The sequence below is a fragment of the Aspergillus puulaauensis genome, chromosome 1, assembly GCF_016861865.1.
Source record: "Aspergillus puulaauensis MK2 DNA, chromosome 1, nearly complete sequence".
In the NCBI taxonomy this organism is placed as follows: domain Eukaryota; kingdom Fungi; phylum Ascomycota; class Eurotiomycetes; order Eurotiales; family Aspergillaceae; genus Aspergillus; species Aspergillus puulaauensis.
The window spans coordinates 1,332,213-1,348,833 of record NC_054857.1 but is presented as its reverse complement, the minus strand read 5'-3'; the positions used below and the strand labels follow the sequence as shown (position 1 = coordinate 1,348,833).

The 16,621-nt window shown below is 50.1% G+C and overlaps 5 protein-coding genes across 5 annotated transcripts; all 5 read right to left on the bottom strand.

Annotated features, from left to right (window-relative positions):
• Window positions 1–759: 759 nt before the first annotated feature.
• On the bottom strand, window positions 760–2,298 carry APUU_10585S (alpha/beta hydrolase; the record flags this gene model as incomplete). The annotated part of the gene is made up of 1 exon (XM_041702429.1): window positions 760–2,298. The coding sequence occupies one exon, from the start codon at window positions 2,296–2,298 to the stop codon at window positions 760–762; it is 1,539 nt and encodes a 512-aa protein (XP_041549951.1).
• A 491-nt stretch (window positions 2,299–2,789) lies between these two features.
• On the bottom strand, window positions 2,790–4,706 carry APUU_10584S (MFS transporter; the record flags this gene model as incomplete). The annotated part of the gene is made up of 3 exons (XM_041702418.1): window positions 2,790–3,797; window positions 3,850–4,239; window positions 4,293–4,706. 3 exons carry the CDS (start codon window positions 4,704–4,706, stop codon window positions 2,790–2,792), a joined length of 1,812 nt encoding a protein of 603 aa, XP_041549950.1.
• Window positions 4,707–6,261: 1,555 nt separating this feature from the next.
• On the bottom strand, window positions 6,262–7,715 carry APUU_10583S (uncharacterized protein; the record flags this gene model as incomplete). The annotated part of the gene is made up of 5 exons (XM_041702407.1): window positions 6,262–6,290; window positions 6,342–6,633; window positions 6,692–7,012; window positions 7,067–7,555; window positions 7,647–7,715. 5 exons carry the CDS (start codon window positions 7,713–7,715, stop codon window positions 6,262–6,264), a joined length of 1,200 nt encoding a protein of 399 aa, XP_041549949.1.
• A 1,792-nt stretch (window positions 7,716–9,507) lies between these two features.
• On the bottom strand, window positions 9,508–11,584 carry APUU_10582S (Rad21/Rec8 N terminal domain protein; the record flags this gene model as incomplete). The annotated part of the gene is made up of 4 exons (XM_041702396.1): window positions 9,508–10,260; window positions 10,310–10,861; window positions 10,920–11,382; window positions 11,433–11,584. 4 exons carry the CDS (start codon window positions 11,582–11,584, stop codon window positions 9,508–9,510), a joined length of 1,920 nt encoding a protein of 639 aa, XP_041549948.1.
• Window positions 11,585–12,807: 1,223 nt separating this feature from the next.
• Window positions 12,808–15,635, bottom strand: argEF (bifunctional acetylglutamate kinase/N-acetyl-gamma-glutamyl-phosphate reductase; the record flags this gene model as incomplete). The annotated part of the gene is made up of 3 exons (XM_041702385.1): window positions 12,808–12,863; window positions 12,921–13,161; window positions 13,215–15,635. The coding sequence occupies 3 exons, from the start codon at window positions 15,633–15,635 to the stop codon at window positions 12,808–12,810; spliced, it is 2,718 nt and encodes a 905-aa protein (XP_041549947.1).
• Window positions 15,636–16,621: the final 986 nt, after the last annotated feature.

Below are 16,621 nucleotides of genomic sequence, written 5' to 3'. Positions count from 1 at the left end.
TTTGACTTGGAGTGGGCTTCTTGTGACCCCTTTACTCCATTCTATCTGCTTCGTGCGCTATATCGGTGATGTTCTTTACCCCAGAGCTGATCGAATCGTTCGCCGTGCTGTCAGGGACTGGCCGCGCCCACGCAGAGAACATTACCGGATAATCACTTCATGATCACCTATCCGCCATGACCCGTAGATCACAAGCTGGATGAAATATGTTTGAGGGTCGTTAAACTAATCTTACTGACTTAGGTATACTCTTACCGCGTGCGTTCCTGGCCACAACCACGTGCATATCATGCCCTAAGTTTATTTTCGGTCAGAGAAAATTGACTTGGATGGTTTCTCTAGCCCGCTGTAGATGGACTTCAATGCCTATTTCATGGCCCCGGCTTCCCAATTGACGGAAGAACTAAGTCCAGTTAATATCTGACGTAAAACCCCAGGATATCCACTAACTTAATGTACATTGATTACTGCCACAGCAAGCCGTTTTAAACTTCACGGAATCGTCATTGGATAAACCCAGCCTTTGAATTGCCACACTGGTCATAGACGGCACGTTTTTGTCATGTGTATATATTATTATACGCGTCAAAATTTTATTATATCTTCCTTTTTTTTATTAAAACAAGATAGCGCGACATCGTCTATTTGTCTAGTGTGTTCAGAATATCTAGCTCATACGCCAAGGTCAGCAGTACTTAATAAATACAAGGAAATTCAAAAAGATTCCTCAACCGGATTAACCCAACCATCCAACATCCATCACGATTTCACAACGGTATTCGGCGCCGGGAGCGTCCCATTAGTAAGGAAAGCATCAATCGCCCTGGACGCCGCACCACCCAGAGAATAAGATGTATGGCCACTCCCATCTCTCGTCAGCAGAACCGCCGACGGAATCTGTGCTAGCAGGCCATGTGCCCAGACATAGCTAGTCTCGGGGTCATGGTAGGCGTTAACCATCAGAATCGGCGGCGCCTTCGCCATGGCAGTCTGGTTGAGTGTGTGAGGCGGGTTCGTCACGGGTGCAGGCCAGCCAATGCAGCCGGCTTCGTAGAGGTAGGACTGGGTAGCGCCCTTTGTGTGCGGTGCCAGGTAGTGGCCGAGCTGGGATTTGTATTTGAGCTGCGACAGAGTTGTGGAGCTGTGTGGCCAGTCGAGGCACCCGACTGCGAGAGAGGGGTATGAGGGGTCAGTCTCGCTGGTGGCTATCGTGGAGGCGAGACCCGTGGCGTTGCCGGCGATGGTTTCGTTGAGAACCTGCGCTAGGTTTGGCCAGCTCGAGGTTTCCCTGGTGGAGATAGGTTCTACGAAGTTCAGGTATCCGTTTCCTTGGACGTTCAGGCGGATGTCTTCACCTGTCACGAACGGGCGGCAGGTGCTCTGGTTTCCTCTGCACCCGGGTGCGGAAATAGGGGATGCATCAGCGAGGGTGACGAGGTCGTCGAAGATCTGGGGGAGGTTTTGGCCCTTGAGCGGGCATTCATCTGTAGTTGCGGTGGTATTGCACCAGACAAAGAAGTGATTGAGGGCATCCTCATAGGCGGAGGATTCGGTTTGCAGGGCGGTTGTTTCGGTCTGCGAGTGGTCGACGTTCCCATCGAGGACCAGTCTCCCAACGTGTTCGGGGTACAACTCGGCATACTGGGCTCCGATCTGAGTGCCGTAAGAGAGTCCGATCAAATTCAACTTGTCTTCCCTGAGCGCAATGCGAACGGCCTCGAGATCCCTTGCAACGCTGGCGGTGTCGAGGTTGTAGAATAAAGCGCCGGTCTTGTTGCGGCAGCTCTCGCCGAATGCTCGGTTTGAGTCCACCAGTGCTTTGAATTCTGCCTCGGTCGAGGGAAACAGCGAAGCGCGTTTGTTGTACAGTGTTGGGTCACACTTGACCGGTGTGCTCATGCCAATCCCACGCAGGTCGAGTCCAATCACGTCGTAGTTCTTGATCGTTCCGTTTGTATAGAAAGGAATGCCGATAGCTTGTCCCATCGAAGATATCGAGCCAACACCTCCTGGCCCACCCGGGTTGTATATGATACTGCCATTTCGCTTTCCGGAGCCGGGAGCTCTGTATCTTGACATGCCCAGGGTGATGGTCTCTCCATGAGGACGGCTCCAGTCCAGGGGCACCTGGAGTTCAGCACAGTCGAGGCCGGGCGCGGGTCCTACCAAGGGGGCGTACTCAGCAGGCAGCCCAATGTTCAACAATTGTGGGAAATTCTCCAGGGTACAGTTCTTCCACCGGATGGAAGAGGCTGCAGTGGAGAGCGAAACAAGCGACAACACAAACAGTGGAAGCATGGTGTCGAGTGAGTTGCAAAATAATGCGGAAAAATTCTTCGGAACTGAAAGCGACGAGAATCTTATAAGCTTGTGTGACTATTTCGTGGCTGCCTTGTCTCCTGCAGCTGCAGAGCTGAAACTGCGCCTTGTTGCAGAGGGGAAGGAAACTGGGTGGAAGTCCCGTGAGGAAGAGTGCCTGTCACGCAGCAACACAGCCGCAAGCTTCCTGTAGCTCAGGTTGATCACCACGCTAAAATATGACAAGCAAAATCAGGCTGCGGGATTTCAAGTCAAATCAGACCACAACAGTCGTTTGAGACAAATACGTTTTCTCTTTCCCCAACCCTTTTTATCGAGTCTCTCGGAAACGCTCAAACAAGTCTAGTACGGCGAGCCATCGTGCCTCCGTAACATACCGCACCCCTTGAGCGGTGCAATTTATGCAACGAATGATATGCGACATCAATCATTAATTGACTAGCCTGGATGTATATCAATAGGTAATCAGTCTAACCTGCCGCATACGGGCTCCTCTTCCTCAGCGCACCACCAAATTTCCACAGAAATATCGGCGCCAGAATACCCAGCCCCAGCGAAATGAAACCAAGAAGACTATTTCCCCACCCAAATTGCAGTGCGTCATACATATAAGGCGCAAAGAGCGGGAACGCGAACCCACATATTGATCGCAAGAACGATGTCGCTGCCAGAGCACTTGCTGCGAACCGTGTATACGAGTCAATCAGGTAGGTCTGTGCGCATTGGAAGGTGACAATGGTTCCCATACCGAACATCGCAGCACCGATGTTCGGCGCTATCCAGTGTGTATGTTTCTCGCCTGTCCAGCCATATATAAACAGGCTGGCCGGGGTGAGGAAAGCTGGGATGCCGAGAAGGGGGACTCGGAATTCAGGTTTCCCGACACCACCGTTCCGTGTCTTCAAACGGCGGTAGACTCGATCGTTGAGCGGGGCGCAAATCTGAGAACCAAGCCAGAACCCTACTCCTAGTGAGATATAGTTCAATCCGCCAATGCCGATGGATTCGTTGTAGTATTGTTCGCCTGTCCAGAGAGTCGGAAATGTCGAAAGGACGAGGTAAATGATTCCGTACATGTAAGCGAGGTAAACAGCAAGGGCTTGCACAATTGGCTGCGTGGTCAAAAGGCGGAAAGGACGGACGAGAGCCGAGCTGAGTGTTTGGCTGAGTGTCTTGTTTTGGCGCTCTACTTCCGTTTGATAGGACGAGTCGCCCGTTTCAGCACGGATTTTCTTTGCGCGTCTGCCAAGGAGAACAGGTGCGTAGGTCTCTTTCAGAAAGAAGAGACCGGCTATTTGGATGACCCCATCAGTAATAGAAGTCGCATAGAATACCCAGCGCCACGTTGTGTACTCTGCGATAAACCCGCCAGCGATGGGGCCGACTGCCGGGCCAAGAAGAGGGGCCAGACTGTAGATAGCAACACCTTTGCCTCGTTCTTCAGGTCTGAAGCAGTCTGATAAAACCGCACCACCAACCTACGTTAAAGTTAGAATGGATCAAACCTTTTAGGGTTGGAAAGCAACGTACCGCCATTGGAGCACTGCCGCCTAGTCCAGAAAAGAGCCGACAAACGATCATCTGCGCCTTAGTTTGTGCCACACCGCAGGCAATGTTGAAAACTAGGTAAAACAGATTGGACAATTGCAGAACGATCACCCTGCCATAGATTTCGGAAAGAGGACCAAGGAAAAGCGGGCCGACGGCGTAAGCCAGAACGAAGATTGAAAGGGTAAGCTGAGATTCGACAGCATCTGTGATGTTCAGATCTTTGGACATAGTAGTCAACGCTGGTGCCACCATAGAAGAGGAGACCGGAGAAATGAATGTGAATAACGACACTGTCACTACAATCGCCCATTTCTTCTTTATAGTCCAATTTTTAGGGTTTCTAGGGTCATCTGGCCCATCCCACGTAACCTGTAGAGCCGTCAGTATACCGATAGTAAACAGGACAGCCGTAGTTTACTTACAAGCTTGGGATCAGATGGTTGTTCCGAGCGAGCTGTCCTAGTCTTCTCTATTTCAGCCGCTGGACTCTGCCTGTTTGCCTCCAGGTCAAGATCCCTTTCGTTGACGATCCCGTTCCTAACTTCGAGTGCCACGTCCAAAGCCTTCTCATTGTTTCCGCGCGGCATGTCACGATCTGCAGAAGCTCCATTGTCATCATCGCCATGATAAACGGAGTGGTCGTCAAGATAGACACCAGAATATATGCGAGTGATTTCAGAAGATCTTGGCCGGGAATTTGATCTCTCCCGCTGGGAAGTCGATGTTGATCCCTGCCTAACCCGAGGCCTTGAATCTACGGAATCTGAATCCGTACTCGAGCGAGAAGACTCATATCTCGTGCTTTCGATCTCAGAATGCTCACGGTGGTCTGACATAACCAGAAACGGCTGCCTCAGATATCCCGGGCTTCGTATCTGTCGGATGGACACTTGGAAGAGCAACCAAGACAAGGGCCAAAGAAGCGGGGGTTCGTCTTAACTTATAAGATGGCGAATTAAGTCCAGCCAATCGAACGCGGAACAGGACGATCACGGTACAAATAGATTCATGTTAACACCGATGTGGAGATGCAGATTGGAAGAGTGGAAAGATACGGTGGTTGTAACTTGAGGCGATTGGCCATATTGAAAGCTTAACAAGCGAGAGGCCTGCTGGGGGTTGTTGTCTCTCCACGTCTGGAACCAGCGATTACTAGGTGGAAATTTTTGCATGGCCATGTTGAGCGGGTTAAGCCGTCACTACTGGAGGCAAGAGACGAGGACCATAGAATTTGTTTTTAACTGCAATGTCATTGGATGCAGCAGCGAGGGCAGACGGATCTTCGGCACGATAAGGTCACGTGTGTCATACTTTTTCCTTATCGATAAGTCGCCTATCACGGAATTGCATAGATCTGTCAGTCGGGAGCTGCCAACTCCGTTTTCATGAATACCTAACTTCTCTATTGTAGTTCGCCATGGCCTTCAGACCCGTCAATGGTATGTAATTCCGTGCCGGTATCCGGCTTGCCTTTGAACTTTATGGTTGACTCATAATGCCTCCTCATCGTGGATTGTTACATTCAAAATAACTCCGCTGTTCTTAATTTAGAATACAGGAACTGAACGTTGAGCTGACATTGGCCACTGAAATGCCATCTTCCATTAAGATTGTTTCTATATCGCCAAGGCCATCATTGGAGCAGGACACATGCCTTGTATGTGTCGTTAAAAAATTACTGAGGCAGCGATGGTTCATATGAGCGGATTGGTCAAAGTGATGTAGACGGAGTTACGCTGGAGTTAGGTAATTAGGTGTTTTCTCCATACCCAGCACTGCACTAGGCGGAACCCACCTGTGGAAAGGTTCATTATATGTACGCCATGCATACTTATACAAACTACTTAGGTATCGTTATTTCCATCAGGGGGCTTAATTGAACTGCTCACTGGCTCTATGCAGTATCCAGATCCATATTAACGTGACGTATTCTTGCGAATACATTACAAGCACAAAAACAGATTACAGATCCGTAATATAATCAAGCTGCTTGCAATACTCCCGAAATAAAGATACAGGATATACTGCTCTTAACAGATTTTTCTTTCCAGAGCACAAGAATACATACCAAGTAAACAAATAATACTCAGTCTTGCTCCCGCTGTGAAAGAAACATTACAAATTTCAAGGGAAGGCACCAGTAAGTATAAATATGAACCGGCTGAGAAGGGGTCCTAAAGATGGGGGAGTGGACAGGGACACAAATACGAGGCAACGACTCTTGGATGAATCCTTGGGTACTTAATCAATAGGAAATTTAGCGTGGTACACGTCAAAATGGGTAGAATGAAAGAGTGCGGGTAAAATCAAGTAGATAAATTCAATTTTACCCCATAAACAATCAGTGCTCGCTCGAAACGGTAATAAAAACAGGTGCAAGATCGTGGCGTATTAGTTGACGCGGAAGGAATCAAAGATGACTATATGCTGGTCAGTATACTTGTTGCAACAGCGGTATTAGAGTCACTGACTTTCTTGGCCCCTGCGGCAGCCGCTGGCAATCCACATCAATGTATTCAGGAAAGTATAGCGGTCATCGCCAGTCTCCATTGTGAGGTTCACACGATACTTGTATGAATTAGGGTTTATCCCATCCGCCATTGCAGAATCGCCAAGCTTGTCCAACACATCCCTCGCGCCTGTCAACCATCCAGTGGTTTTAACGACGATGAACGCCGGGGGATCGTCTGCTGTCTGTAGCAGGAAGTTTGCTCGGAGGCTTGTGGAATCCTTGGTCATAACTTGGGAGTCTTGTCCACCGGGCTAATCCCATCAGCAAAGCGTCCACAAGAACAAAGCCAATGCATTAGGCAAAACTTACCACAACTACTCCTTTACCCCATCTTCCAGCCCACTGGCCACCAACGAACGTGACCCAGTCTCTTGTACCCCAGATACCAGGGCCAACGCCAACCTTCGGATTCACCTTGAGGCTCAAGCGGAAATCCAGCTCGAGGCTAGGAGCAGGTATCTGGAGTGACCGCGCGACTTCGCCTTCGGGAAATGTGTGGAGGAGGTTGTTCGCGGGGATCGAGTCTTTCATAACACTAAGGTAGGTAGGGCATTCCAGGAGATGCTGGCGCTGTCGACTGGTATTCTTTGCGCGTACCTGTTGGCAGTAAATGCACTGCACGGAGAGACACTGTTCCGCGTCAGGACCGGTCTCGCTTTCCATTGGGCCCACCAAGCTACTTACCTTATCTTCCTCCTTTGCGCGGAACTCAACGAACGCAGCATGGACATCGTCGAGGGGAGGGGCAGGGAGACTTGAAGTCGACGTCTTTGGCTTCGCTTTCGGGGTCGTGCGAGCGGCCTGCTGCGGCGCGGGAGCAGAGGGGCCAGCGACGGGGCCGGAAGCTGGCAACGAGGGGCGTCCAGATAGGTTCTGAAGGGGCGTCTGCATGGGAGTCGCATGAGGATTGACACCATTCGACATCATGGCGCCGCCAGGTGTTGAGAGACCGGGATGGCTCGGTGCAGGGCCCGGTGCAGCTGGAGCTGGAGCATTAGGATTGGGGGGGTATCCATTCGCAGCGCCGATACCATTTGGCGTTGGCTGAGCGGGCTGTGTTTGAGCCTGAGCCTGGGCGCCACGAAGACCAGGGCACTCAAGCAAGTGCTGCTTCTGGCGCGATGTGTTTTTTGCGCGGATCTGTTGGCAGTAGATGCACTGAACGGAGAGACACTGTTTTGGGGGAAACAAGGGTTGTCATGTCAGTTCGGTGACGAGGAAGCGGTTTTGCTGAAATATTACGCGAAATACAGGAGTCACGCACCTTATCGTCCTCCTTAGCGCGGAACTCGACAAACGCCGCGTGAACTTCCTGGTCGACGGTCCGACCCATGTTCACGACTAAAGGGGTGAAAAAATCGATGGTGAAAGGATTGAAGGGAACCCCCGACTTGAAAACGAGATGTGAAAGTGACTGAGAGAGGTGGATGGGATGGAAGTTGGGGGAGCTGGGGGACACGCCTGGGACTCAGGGTGGGAAAGTTGAAAAGGAAGAAGACGGAACGGAGACGAGACGAGACGAAACAGTACTAAGCCGCGGTTAACTTACGCGAGCGTCACGAAAGCTTACCACACCGTAATCATGCCTGTCCACGGCAATGGAACAACTTCACAGCTAGCTCCCTACAGAGAATCTCCAATCTCAAAAAAAGTAAAGGTCTCCATGTCTTCAATTTTTTCTTCTTATTATTGTGAAAGATAACATTCACTTCTCAAACACCCCCGCGAAACCAAAAATGTCGCGCAGCACCACCCTGTCACGCGGCTGACAAAGCCCACCCGGCCAGTAAGCAGAACCAAATTCCTCAGTCTGACTCGAGAGCTCGCTATCACCGTGGACGTCCCCCGTCCATCCATTCAATCGTTGCTATTCTAGGACACGCCAATAAAACGCAATCCAGCGTCTAAGGAGGGGTGGGATCATAAAGTATTTAGGTGCCTGTTTAATTAATCTAGCTGCCCATTAATCATAATACAGGGATTTCTTTTCTCTCAGTTCTCGTCACTTCAGGATCATATGCTATATAGTTCTTTGTTCAGAATAGTAAAGCAGTAATACCCTACCATACCGTGGACTGGCGTAAGACTAAAATACTGTAGATACTGTGTATGGTGTACGCGTACAGAACACCCAATTCACTTAGTACTAGTACACCTGAAGTTACAGCGGATGAGCTTGTGAAATTGTGGTATTTTAGGACAAGCTGCTTCTTAGTCTCAAATTATTTTTATTATACTTTGAACAATTTCAATCTATACATAATCTGGACTTCAAGTTCTCCTTGATTCTGGCGTTGGGGTGAAGAAAGTTCCCGACCGAAGGAACAATGTCGCGACACAGCCACAGCCACCGTCAACAACGCGCGCAGCTTCCCCGTGTCCGAGACTCCGAGCCTGAGGCCTTGAGCAGAGCACATGCGGGCTGCCCCGTGCGCTTAAAATGGGTTGCTTTTTATCCTGGGGGTGGAGGTGGAGGGGTAATTATTGCGTAATATAAGACTACTATAATGATTGAAGATGTCATAGTACTGATTTAATACTCCTAATATGAGATAGTATTTTGATTTTCGAATAGATCTAAATGAAGTTGAAGTATAGAATGGTATTTCACTACACGTTATTCATCCATACGTACATACTGTACATACCTGACTTACGTACCAGATGATGTATCCAAACCAAACCAAACCAAACGATCTCCACTCGAACTATATATTTACACCATGGAACAAAAGATAGTATAAACCTAGGCGTCGAAGGGAGAAAAAAAAAAAAAAAAAAAAAAAAAAAAAAATGAGGCGTAAACCTACTAATTAACACTGCTTTATTAAATTTATTTTGCGACAGCTAATATTTAGTTCAGGTGCTTTGAGGCTACCTGGCTGTGTCCAGTCAACTACTAGTGAAATGCTAATCTTGCGACTCGAACAGTTGATGCGAAGAACCCGAACAAGAGAAAAAAATAAATAAAAAAATAACAGTAATGACTATTTAACTGAAAATCTATTTGACGACCAAATCATATATGGCACGCTCTGAACTTTCGAATGTGCGCAAAGTAGAATAAGATAAGAAACATACTTGTCACCGACCGTGTATAAAGCGATGTTATTGAGCATATCATCCTAGACCTCAGGTAGACGTAGGAAAATCTCTCCATACTCATACCGGACACCATGATCTGCGCTGCTCTGATCTTCATATGCGCTTTGGTGCACCGAGAGAAAACCTTTAGTCGCAAGTGCAAGGATATGCATCAGACCTTGTGTAGCGACTGCGGAAGAAGTTTTCTGTGGAGGCAACAAACTCGCGAATGTAATCTCAGGATCAATGGATGTACTCTCGGGAGGATTTTCCGCCGACTTGACCGATGCTATCTTAGCAGCCAGAAAATCCAGGAAGTTTATACCCTCCTGGTCCATGGCTGATTCCATGAGACTGTTCTGAAGTTCTTGCTGGCTTGTATACGACGGACCAGCAGCATCTGGGTTGGAATTACTGTTTTCCATAGTGTCATTATCAAGATAATGACCTAGGTCAAAGCCTTCTAGCTTGTCGAGGTCGTCGTGATAACCAGGAATCGACAGCGAGTCTATGTCGTAAGGGAATCCGCGTCCAGCGAGAGGGCTTGCGCTGGTTAAACGGTTACGTGCCCGTGAAATCCCAGAGATACCGACGCTGGCTTCTCTGCCGAAAGAGACAACCGATTCGGGAATACCACGGGATGAAAAGTCACTCACGCTTCCGATGCCCCGGAATATATTGGCTGCGGAGCCGTCATGGCGGGAGCTTTGCACGGAGGCCGTTATGTTCCAGGGCATTTGCGAAGAGTTTCCATCGTGAAGGGGTGGTGATGCATGACGGGCAAGCTCAACATCCTGGAGAAGTTAGCGCTTCGGGTGCTGGACGTTGATTATAGAGTTGTACCTGATTCCAGAAATTATTGTCGTCAACGAGTTCCAACCTGCCCAGGTGTGCGTCGTCTTCTTCTCTTGCGCGTACACGTCGTGCATCAGACTCAGATTCATCATCCAAAGGGCGCTTGCGACTTGATTTCTGCGGAGCAAGGGTATCATATAATTCATTGCCGGAGAAGAAACGCAATGGGTGGGTAAATTGAGCTGTTCCTACACCGGCACCTACACAGCCGATCCCCAGACCGAAAACCCAATACGCTGCATTCTTTTTTGCCTGCGTTGGTATCTTGTTGTTTCGCTTTTTCTTTGCAGCCACTACCATGTTATGCAGGTATTCGTCATTCATACGGGCTAAGTCCACATTACGAAGCCCTGTTTGTCCATCTGTTGAGAGAACTTTGGGAGCTCTTTGCCTTTGTGCAGCTGTCGCTTCATTGTGATTATCAATATCTTCCGGTTGGACTATAGGGTCGTCGCCTATGCCAAAGGTTCCTGCATGACGAGTTGGTCGAGCTGGTTCGCTTGTTACTGCCATTTCAATGTCTTCATCGGCGAGCAAGGGCTATGCGTATGCGGCCCGTTAGCGCTTACGCTTTGAAACCAACACAAAGCTTACTTACTTGACCATCGAATGCTAATTCATTCATTCCGGTTTCATGCGCATCACTGATAGGCTGGAGCCTCCTCTCACTTTTTTGTCTCGGCCCCAGTTCGATTATATTGCCATCCTCATCAAACTCAAAGTCAGGCTGAAGGAGCACGCCCCCATCCTCGTTAAGGGAAGACGCCATCAACACTCCAAAGTCAAGACCGCCTTGAACGGAACTAGCAATATCTGCTTCGAAGCTAAACCCACCGGTATCTCTCAGAACATTGTCATCAGAAGGAAGGTTTAGGCGCAGAGCCGAACTACTTGAAAGGGCAGATTGACTGAGGTCCGGAGTTTGAGGCAAGAAAACGCTAGATTGTTGACTTGGGTCCATGTCAAGCAGTCTGTTAAGCTTCGAGAGATCCAGGCCCAGCCCAGGAAGGTTATTCTCCGGCAGAAAGGAAGGATCGTACGGCAGGACGAGTTGGTCAGGCCTACAATATTCAGTCAATGCAGGGAAGCTAAATTATCGAAGAAAACAAACCTTGCCTTTCCGGCAGTTGGGTCCAACCCTCCAGCCGGAACCGATCTCAACATCTGCCTCATTCTATCGTGCATCGCCTGAACATCGAGCAGGGTATATCCACATTGTTGACTGTACACCCTTGAAACACCATATCTAACACCAAACGCCATCAGTCTTGAGCACTCCCTGGGTGGAGGACGGCTTACAAGAGGTTGCTCTGAAGCCTGAGGGCCATCGGCGCCACTGGGTCTATGATAACAGCGCAAGCCTTGGGAACATCCACCTCCTGTATGGTCTTCCGGTTTAGTCTCCTAGAGACAGACCTCGCACCAAGGGTGGCAACTAGCCTGCAGGTATAGCGTTGTCAGTAATTTTGATTGCTCGATCGATATACTCGATTGTTTGTTGACCAGGATGGCATACCAAACCGTGGCCACCCCGTGCTCGGGAGATGTAAGTACTGTATGAAGATGGATATGGTTAGCATAGTAGTTCTGAGACTTACTGAGGATAGAAATGTGAGTCCTGCCAACAGTTTTTTAGCAGGAAAGGACTAATAAGCACACCTTCATGACTGTAGAACATATTCGTCAGATGGCAGCTTTATGATGCCTTTTCGTAACTCTCCTTGCGCGTTTCCCTCACAGGTAACGCGTTGCCTTGGTTTAGTCTACGCGTTGATAGACAAGAGGAGTGCAAGGATGGCAAGATTGACTGGCCAAAGGAGAATTAGGAGTAAATCCTAGCCACTAAACGTATAGATGGTTGACGAAGCAGTGATAGATAGATTGAGGAGAAGAACGTGTCGAGACGGTAAGAGTAAAGAAGAGCCTGGGGGAGTGAGGGCATTTCTAGAATATAGAATCTCCTCAAGGCCGGGCGTGACGTGACACGCTTCGCGACTACCAGTCCTGGAATGGAGAAATTTGCTCAAGAAATAGCTATGAATGAAACAGGTACTTTTCATTCCCTCTCTATCAATGTCCTTACAACGCCGGGGAATTCAGTTCTCTGAAGCCACAAAATGAGTAACGAGCTGTGGAAACGAGTATAAACGAAGGAAGACAGTGATCTAGTATGCAAACAAAAGTAATGTAAAACTCGATGTACGTTAACTATGGACCCCTGCAAGAGCCAAACCTAACTCTTACCAACCTAACAATGCCTGATTCATAGTAGCAACCCGAAGATGCAAACAGGGTATGTATGTGAAATGCAACCAGAGACATTGAAATACATATCGGCACCAAGAAAATAATAATGATATTTTCAATTCAGACGGACGGAAAAAAAAAAAAGAAACAAAACCAGGTTCGAATTTATCTCACAGACCTACCCACCAACTAAATCGGATTTTATACGACACAGGATTTATAACAAGCGCTGTAAATGTCTATTCAAGAGGGATTCCCTCGTACTCGCTATACCCGAGGGCAAGGTTCATGTTTTCTATAATATTCATGTTAGTATTGTAGGAATTATTAGGAAGAGTGACTGGAAACATACGCAGGCATTGGGTGGCGGCACCCTTGAGGAGGTTGTCAATGGTGGCGCATACAACGACACGGTTCTCCTTGGAGTGAACGGCAAAGCCGCCGACTTCAACACCGTGGCGGCCAGCAATGTCCTTGACAACGGGAGGCTCGCCGATGATCTTCACAAGCTTCTCGCCAGCGTAGCGGTCTTGGTAGATGTTGCGGATATCACGAGAGGACATGGCCTCCTTGAGAGGGATGCTGATTGTGAGCTAAAAATGTGTTAGTGGAAGAATGACGAATTGTGGGAAGTGTATAAGCATACAGAGATACCCTGGAACCAAACAGCAACATGGGGCATGAAGGCGACGGGAGTACCAAGCTGAGCGCTGATCTCCCTCTCGTGAATGTGATCCGTCAAAGAGTAAGGAATGATGTTGTTGGTCAGGTTCTGGACATCGTTCTTAGGGCTTGGCTTGGTACCAGCACCAGAGTATCCAGAAATACCGAAGACGGTGGGTTGTCCACCGAGGTGGGGAACAATAGGAGCGATAGCAACCTGAGTTCCGGTGGCATAGCAGCCAGGGTTGGAAATACGAGTGGCCTGGGCGATCTTGGAGCGGCTGATCAGCTCGGGCAGACCATAAGTCCACTTGTCGTCGAAACGGTAGTCGGCGCTCAGGTCGACAATCACGTTTCCGTCCCGGGCACCCTGATCGACGGCATCCACGAAGGGCTTGCAGACACCGTTGGGGAGGGCCATCACCCAGCAGTCGACATCACCGTTGGATGACATGCGCTTGACATCCTCGGGGCTCAAGTTCTCATAGATGATCTCACGCTTGTCGTAGCCCTGTAGCTTCTTGCCAGCCAGCTCGCGAGAAGAGACATGGCGCAGGTCCAGGTGGGGGTGAGCGTTAATAAGACTGATCAGAGCTTGTCCAGTGTACCCACGGGCACCGATGAGGGCAACCTTGGAAGGCTTGGGGTTGGAGTTGTTCTTCTCTCCGAGAGGAGGGTTAGGATTGGTTGTGGCGTAAGTACGGACACTTTGGATAGGAGCCGCGGGGCGTCCGAAGCGAGAAGCGCGGAGGGCGTTGGTTGCGGTAGAAAATGTACGCTTCTGGCCTGCGGAAGCACCCAGAGGCTTGCCAATGTTGGCAGCTGCCTGGGCAGCGCGCTGAAGTCTAGATTCGAGGTTGATGTCACCGAACATCTGGCGGCCGTGCTGAGTGAACTCTTGAACCAAGAGCTTCACCTCATCGCCGCTCTCAACGCCGTACCAGAAAAGAACCTCACCTTCCCGACTGAGGCTGCCGTCGGCCTTGTCGAAGAACCAGGTTAGGTTCTCGTCATCTTCCTTGACAGTCCAGACAAGCTTGGGGTGATCCTTCTTGATCGCGGCGAACACATTGTCGGCCACGTTTGTCAACCACCCAGACTTGGTGATGGTGAAAGTGGCAAGGTGGGCAGCAGAGGTGACGGAGTCCTTCGCCTGGGGCAGGACAACGGCCAGTGCCTCCATGGGCTCGTCGTAGTAGGCTTTGAAGTCGCGCTCCTTGAGGCCCTCGACATAGCGGTCGACAGTCGCCCGAGCATCGAGTCCTTCACGGTCGCGGACCAAGACTTCCTTCAATTGGGCCAAGTCCTCAAACTCAGAAAGAGAAGTCTTGGTGTGAACCTTGTTTCCTCGGCGGATCAGAGTTCCAGCACCTGAGTCAGTAAAGAGTTCCTTCTGCAGATCGGCCGGGTGGATGATGGCAACGCTAGAGGACCGGGGGAGGTCGCTGAGAAGATCCTTCATTTCCTTAATCTTCAGGCGAGTGCCGTGACGCACCCACCACTGTGACATCAAGTGATCGTATTCCTCATCGAGGTTGATGCTGGAAATTTTCTCGCCTGTATCGCCGTTGAACAACCCGCCCTTCTCGGCAAGGTAAACGATCTTAAGAGGCTGAAGAGAACGCGCGAGCTCTCCGGCTGCGACGTCAGCGTTGACGTTGAGTACCTGGCCATCGGGAGTTTCCGCCATAGACGTGAGGATGGGAAGGCAACCGGCATCAATTGCAGACTCAATGGGGGTCTTGTTGACACCATTGATCTTGCCGACGAGGTTGTACTTCTCCTTGTCAAGGTAGTCGGCCTGGAAGACGCCAGCGGTGAGAGGGCGAGCCCTCACACCCATGCGCTCCAACTCCTCGACCAACTTCAAGTTCTCCTCCAAAAACAACTTCCGGGCCAGAGCCAATGTCTTGCCATCCGTGACTCGGATACCATCCTCAAATTGTGGCTCCACACCGGCATCCTCAAGCATGCGGTTCAGCTGGGGACCGGCGCCGTGAACGACGATAGGGTAGAGGCCGACATGGTTAAGAAAGGCGAGGGCGGAAGAGAGAGTCTTGAGATGTTCAGTGATGATGGCACCGCCGACCTTGATGACGGCAAATTGCTGCGAGGAGACGGAGGTGAAGTGAGAGAGATATTGCTGGACCTCACGCTTTGAGCCGATGTTACTCAGCAACTGGACGACAGTGGTCCGAGTAGAGGAAAGGTGTGTGTCGGCGGCGCGCGAGTAGTGACGGCTCTGCAGCAGCGGCACCGCAGATGCCCTCAGCGAGGCCCGGTTTGTGGGAGAGCAAAGTCTGGCAGATGCGACGGCGTGCGGTGCGGAGAGCGCTCGGAGGGGCTTTGCGGTGGAAGCTCTCCGCACAGCGGTGCGAAGGGAGAACATCCTGTCAACCAGCATGCGGCAGCTTCTTCCGAGCAAATTGGGCAGAAGACCTAGAGAGGAGAGGAAGAGAGAGTTAGAGGGCGCGGAGCAAGTATAAGGACGGAGAAGGCGGCGAGCGGAGGAGTCACAGTCAATGAGGGAAAAATGGGAAGTTGTGCGGAGCTGCTGCGGGTTCGACCGTAGGGACGAATTTGCCGCTCCCCAACGAATAATATGGAACCGTCACCCAGGCACCGCCCTTTCTGCAGCCAGGATTTGCCTTTCTTTTTCTCTCGGTTTTTGAAGCGCGAAAAAGCAAAAAAATTGGGACAAGGACACAATTGGGGGTTCAGCACGACTTACCGCAGGTTTTCTCTTACCCAAGGTTCTCTCGGGTCGACAACCCCCAAATCCGGCGGAGAAGCAGAGGGGAAAGCGGAAGACCAGGCTGAAAGCCGGAGCTGCGCGATTTATAGGCGCCTCGAGGGATATATGTACTCCGTAGTATGAGCAACTTAACAGTCCAATGGTCTCCTTGCAGGAAATGTCAGAGAGAAAAGAAATACTTGTAGACCGTGGATGTCAAGATGTTGCGAGGATCGGACCCGGCAGACCGCCCGTGACTCAGACAACTAAGAGTTCTCTGGACTCTACAGCCATTTCAGCCATTTTTTTACTGGGGCTACATCGGAACAAGGACCAGGATATGGCACAGAGTGGGTTATTTCTTCAGACTCGCTTCGCCTGTCATGCCACTCGATTATCAGATTAGATCCTGTCCCTTGTTGAAGACCCCTCTACCCCCATACTAGCAGTATCCCAGCGAATAGAGTCCGTTCCTCGTTACGGAGTGGATAGACCAGAGGAGCCCAGATGCAACTTTCCAACTGTGCGGGTCTTTTTTATTATCAGATCTTTTAGCTAATGATAATTTCGCCTTGGGAGTGAGACATTGCGTTAGTCAAGTCAACGTTGGCCTCGGGCATTTCTAGTACGTATGGCCCACTGCCCGGTGCTCGCAG